Raw genomic sequence first — 4,139 nt, 5'->3', positions numbered from 1 at the left:
CATAAATGTAACACATCTTTACATAGTTAAATATTCTACAATACCCCTTTCAGCCTCCTGAGTACAGGGATTATAGTTGTGTGCCACCATGCCTTGTAATATTTTTTATTGTTTGTTTGTTTGCTTGCTTGTTTCTGAAACAAGGTCTCCCTCTGTAGCCCTGACTTATCTAGAACTCATTATGTAGACCAGAATGACTTTCAACTCACAGAGATCCACCTGCCTCTGCCTCCTGAGTGCTGGCACTAAGAGGGGTATGCTACCACAACTGACTATTTGGGTTTCTTGGGAAAGGGCCACATGTAGCTCAGGCTGACCTCAAACTCACCATTTAGCCAAGGCTGGCCTTGATCTTTTCTGTTGAACCTCCTGCTTCTGTCTCTTAAGTGCTCGGCTGGCAGGCATGCACCATTGGCCTAGCTAGTGCATCGTTAAAATGGGTTTATTTACATGACCCAAATCTTGTTTGTCTCGTACGGGATCTCATGTATCCCAGATGGCTTTGAATTTCTCTAGATCTGAGGGTGAGTTTCCCTCCTGATCTTTCAGCCCCCTCCTTCCTGAGTCCTGAGATGCCTGTGTGCACCACTGTGCCCAGCATGTGCAGTGCTGGGAATCAAACCCAGGGCCTTGTGTATGCAAGGCATGCACTTTGCTACTGAGATATCTCCTGGCCCTTTTGGACACTTCTGTGACAGGATCTCACTCTGTGGCCCTGGCTTATCTGGAACTCACTATGTAGTCTGGGCTGGCCTCAAACCCACAACAATCCTCCTGCCTCCGCCTTCTGAATGTTGGAATTTCATGGGACCACTACTCCAAGGTTTTGATTGCAAACATTTAATGCAGAGAATCCCTTGAAATATTTCTTTTGACAAAAATGAATTTGGAAGCCTGGTTCGTGTAGCATTTATTTATCTTCTATGTTTATGTTGAGCAACAAAATTGGGCATCAGAATCTTTTCCTTATTACAATACTGAAACCCAAGCTCTTTCCCAATACCAAAACCCAAGTTCTTCCTCTTTTGTAAGGGGGGTTGGTCCCTCCCCCTTTATTTCCTCTGTTTAGAGGAAATTCACAGAGCCAAGATTTAAAACCGGGGTGGGGGGGTTCATTTGTTGAGGGCAGGAGCTCCATGGCTTTAGGAACACTGCCCGCCTCTTTACTTCCTGACGTCATGCTATTTTTGTCTTTGAATAGCTCATCGACACGATCGCCTCGGAGATCGGAGAACTGAAACGGGAGATGGTACAGACAGATATCAGCCTGGGAAATGGCCTGGAACCTTCCGAAACCCACAGGTGATGAAAGACGACGTTAGGTGCTGGGTGCGGATTGGGGGACCGGGAAGCTGGTAATGAAGAGGGCTGGCATCCCATCGCTCCTTCAAAGTTTGGGAACTGGAAGTGTGGTGACAATACCAAGTGACATTCTCTGTAGGAGGTGGGAGTGGCTTAGAAGCTCCTTGTCTGCTTGTTTATTTTAATTGCTTTGAAGGCACTTGAACTTTATACCTTCTCGATTCCTCCTGGCACCAGAACCGGGAAACCTAGAATTGTCGGTGCCATGTCACAATGATGGACAGAGTAACACAGCGGATCCTCCGTGCACGAAGTAGGACTCAGTATAGCCCTGTCAGTCTCCAGGAGGTTTAAAGGGGAGCAGCTAAAGAGGATGGACCCATTTTGCATTCTCAGGTCAGAAAATCCCCAGAACTACATAGCTATTTAACCTGGAAAACCATCCAGGGCAGGGGTTTGGAACTGAATGGGATTATGCTTGAAATGGGAGGCAAGAGCCTGTGCCAGTTTGGCACACTGCATACTTTTTGAATATGTGGGAGGGGCTGGTTTTGATCCGGAAAATGGGGGTGTCGGGATCAAAGGTGGGGTAGCAGGTTGAAGGTCAAGTCTTTTAGCTCTTTGATATAGCCTTTGTTGTTGGCACAGAAAGCAGAATGTCGTTGCCCCAAAATGACACAGCAATCCGTGCTTAGGAAACAGACTCATGGTCAGGTTTCCCCCGCTTTTCCCCCCGGTTGAGACTGCCTGGAATAGAACGAAGTTTAAGATTTGTGGTGTGGGTTCTGCTTACAAGTCACAGGCCAGGCAGGAAACCAGGTGACTTTGGTTGCCCAGGCAAGTTTCAAACCAGCCTGACTCGTTTTCTGCCTAAGACTGAGGGAGAGAAAACAGCATCCTAAGAGAGGAGGTGCTGGGTTAACGAGAAGGTGGTCCTGCAGAGCCATGCTTCTCCCGAGGAGCTGTATTCGCCTTTGCGGGGCACCTTCTAGATGTCCTCCACTTCCCGCTCTTCTCTACGGCGCTAGACTGGGTGTTCCTCCATGCTTCTTGGCTTCGGAACTCTCTTTCTCACCCAGGAACTTGACACACATGCACAGTACACTGTAGTTTTCAGTTACAGATTTTTTTTTTTTCTGTCTCAGATCCAGAGTCATTCAAAGGCTCTTCTTGGGACTTTAGCCCAGGGTTGCCCTTTGCACTGTTATGCTTAAGCAGAATTGGAGTCCAGGCTGATAAGGAGAACGATTTTAGTGGCGTCGGTTTCTTCCACGTCCAGGAAATGCAATGCTGGGAGATAGACCCCAAGCTCTGCAGGTGACAGACACAGAGTGAAAGGAACACTTCCCCTGAGTGTCAGTCACAGAGGCTGTTGACATCTGGGGAGTGGTGGGTTGTAAGCCATCAAGATCTTGTTCCTTGACCTCAGCAGATAACAGGGTGAGAGAGCTGACGTGCATTTAATCACTAGCATTGCCTGTGTTTATCCACAGTGCGCACTAAGTATGTGTTATTCTAGTGGTCTACACTCCCAGCCCTGATAGCTATTTTCCTCTTTTCCTTTCTAAATTTAAGAATGACCAAAAGTTCTGGGCAGGGTCTGTTGTGGTAATGCATACCTTTAGTCCTAGCAAAAGCAGAGGCAGGCAGATCTCTGTGAGTTCGAGGTCAATCTGGTCTACATAGCAAGTTTCAAGACGGCTAGAGCTACATAATAGATAGGCCCTGCCTCAATCAGAGAAACAAACAAAAACAAAAAGAATGACCAAAATTGCCAAAATATTTTAGTTCACACTCATATCCTTGGGTACTTTGTTCATTGACACTGAATTTACTCATTTTTAGGGTTATGTTGTTTGCCTTTTGAAGCATTATTTGATGTTATCTAGCCATAGTGGCAAGCATTTGTAATCCTCAGATTGGGTGTTGGGGGGGGGGGATGAAGCAAGGAAGATCAGGAGTTTGAGGCCAGGTTGGGTTTCATGAGGATTCTTGATTATTTAAGAGAAGAAGATAAATTGTCCTTAACCGTGTATATAGGCTGTTCTTATCAGAAGTTAGTAGCTGCCAGCCCATGATATCTTCATAATGACTCTAAAAGGCAGCAGTCCATAGTGACTCTTGTTCTGCTGACATGGAATCTGATGATGTGGCTAAAGCATCAAACCAATGATGCTCGGGCAGAAAGGTTTTTAGAAGCAGTGACTGCTTTTAATTTTTCCATTTTCCCCAATGGAGGTATCAGGAGAGTTGGGCTATGAGAAGGTAGAAAAGGAGACTTTGAATTGTTTCCAGAATTAAGGCAAAACGCAGCCATGAGCACAAGGCCAGAACTCAGCCCTGGAGTTGTCTTAACTGCTATAGAGAGAAGTGGTCGAGCTCACATACCTGTGATCCTGAGAGTTTAGAGGCCGAGGCACGAGGACCAAAAGTTCATATTCAACCTGGAAGAAGGGAGAAAGAGAAGACAAAGAAAAGGAAAGAGGGATGGAGAGAGAAAGGGAGGGAGGAAGAGAAGGAGGAGAGAGACAGCTAACAGCCCCACCCCTCCTTGGAGATTACTACTCTACTTCCTATGGCTGCCCTGACACACCCTGTCACCTTCCTCTGACGTCCTTCTCCACAAGCGTGAGTCTGCTGGGGCCTCTCAGATCCCAGCCATAGCCATTGCAAAATGCCTGAACTTCTGTTAATGGAAGCTGCAGTTTAAATACCAAGCTAGAGCCGGGCAGTGGTAGCGTGTGCCTTTAATCCCAGCACTCGGGAGGCAGAGGCAGGCAGATCTCTGTGAGTTCGAGGCCAGCCTGGTCTACAAGAGCTAGTTCCAGGACAGGAAC

General features: G+C 46.9%; 1 protein-coding gene across 5 annotated transcripts in view; it reads left to right on the top strand.

The window, feature by feature from the left end:
• The window catches only part of Rin2 (Ras and Rab interactor 2), a 97,213-nt gene that overhangs the window by 34,334 nt on the left and 58,740 nt on the right, over nt 1-4,139 (top strand). For 4 of the 5 annotated variants that reach the window (XM_026788491.1, XM_026788490.1, XM_013353204.2 and 1 more), the window contains one exon: nt 1,202-1,302. In XM_026788491.1, the coding sequence (XP_026644292.1) occupies nt 1,202-1,302 (101 nt within the window). Of the gene's footprint in view, nt 1-1,201; nt 1,303-1,539; nt 1,699-4,139 lie in introns of those variants that run through there. The other variant, XM_026788493.1, reaches the window with a different exon arrangement.

Source organism: Microtus ochrogaster, unplaced genomic scaffold (genome assembly GCF_000317375.1).
Source record: "Microtus ochrogaster isolate Prairie Vole_2 unplaced genomic scaffold, MicOch1.0 UNK3, whole genome shotgun sequence".
NCBI classification, from domain to species: domain Eukaryota; kingdom Metazoa; phylum Chordata; class Mammalia; order Rodentia; family Cricetidae; genus Microtus; species Microtus ochrogaster.
Note: the sequence above shows the minus strand (reverse complement) of the source record. Positions and strands in the feature narration are given on the sequence as shown.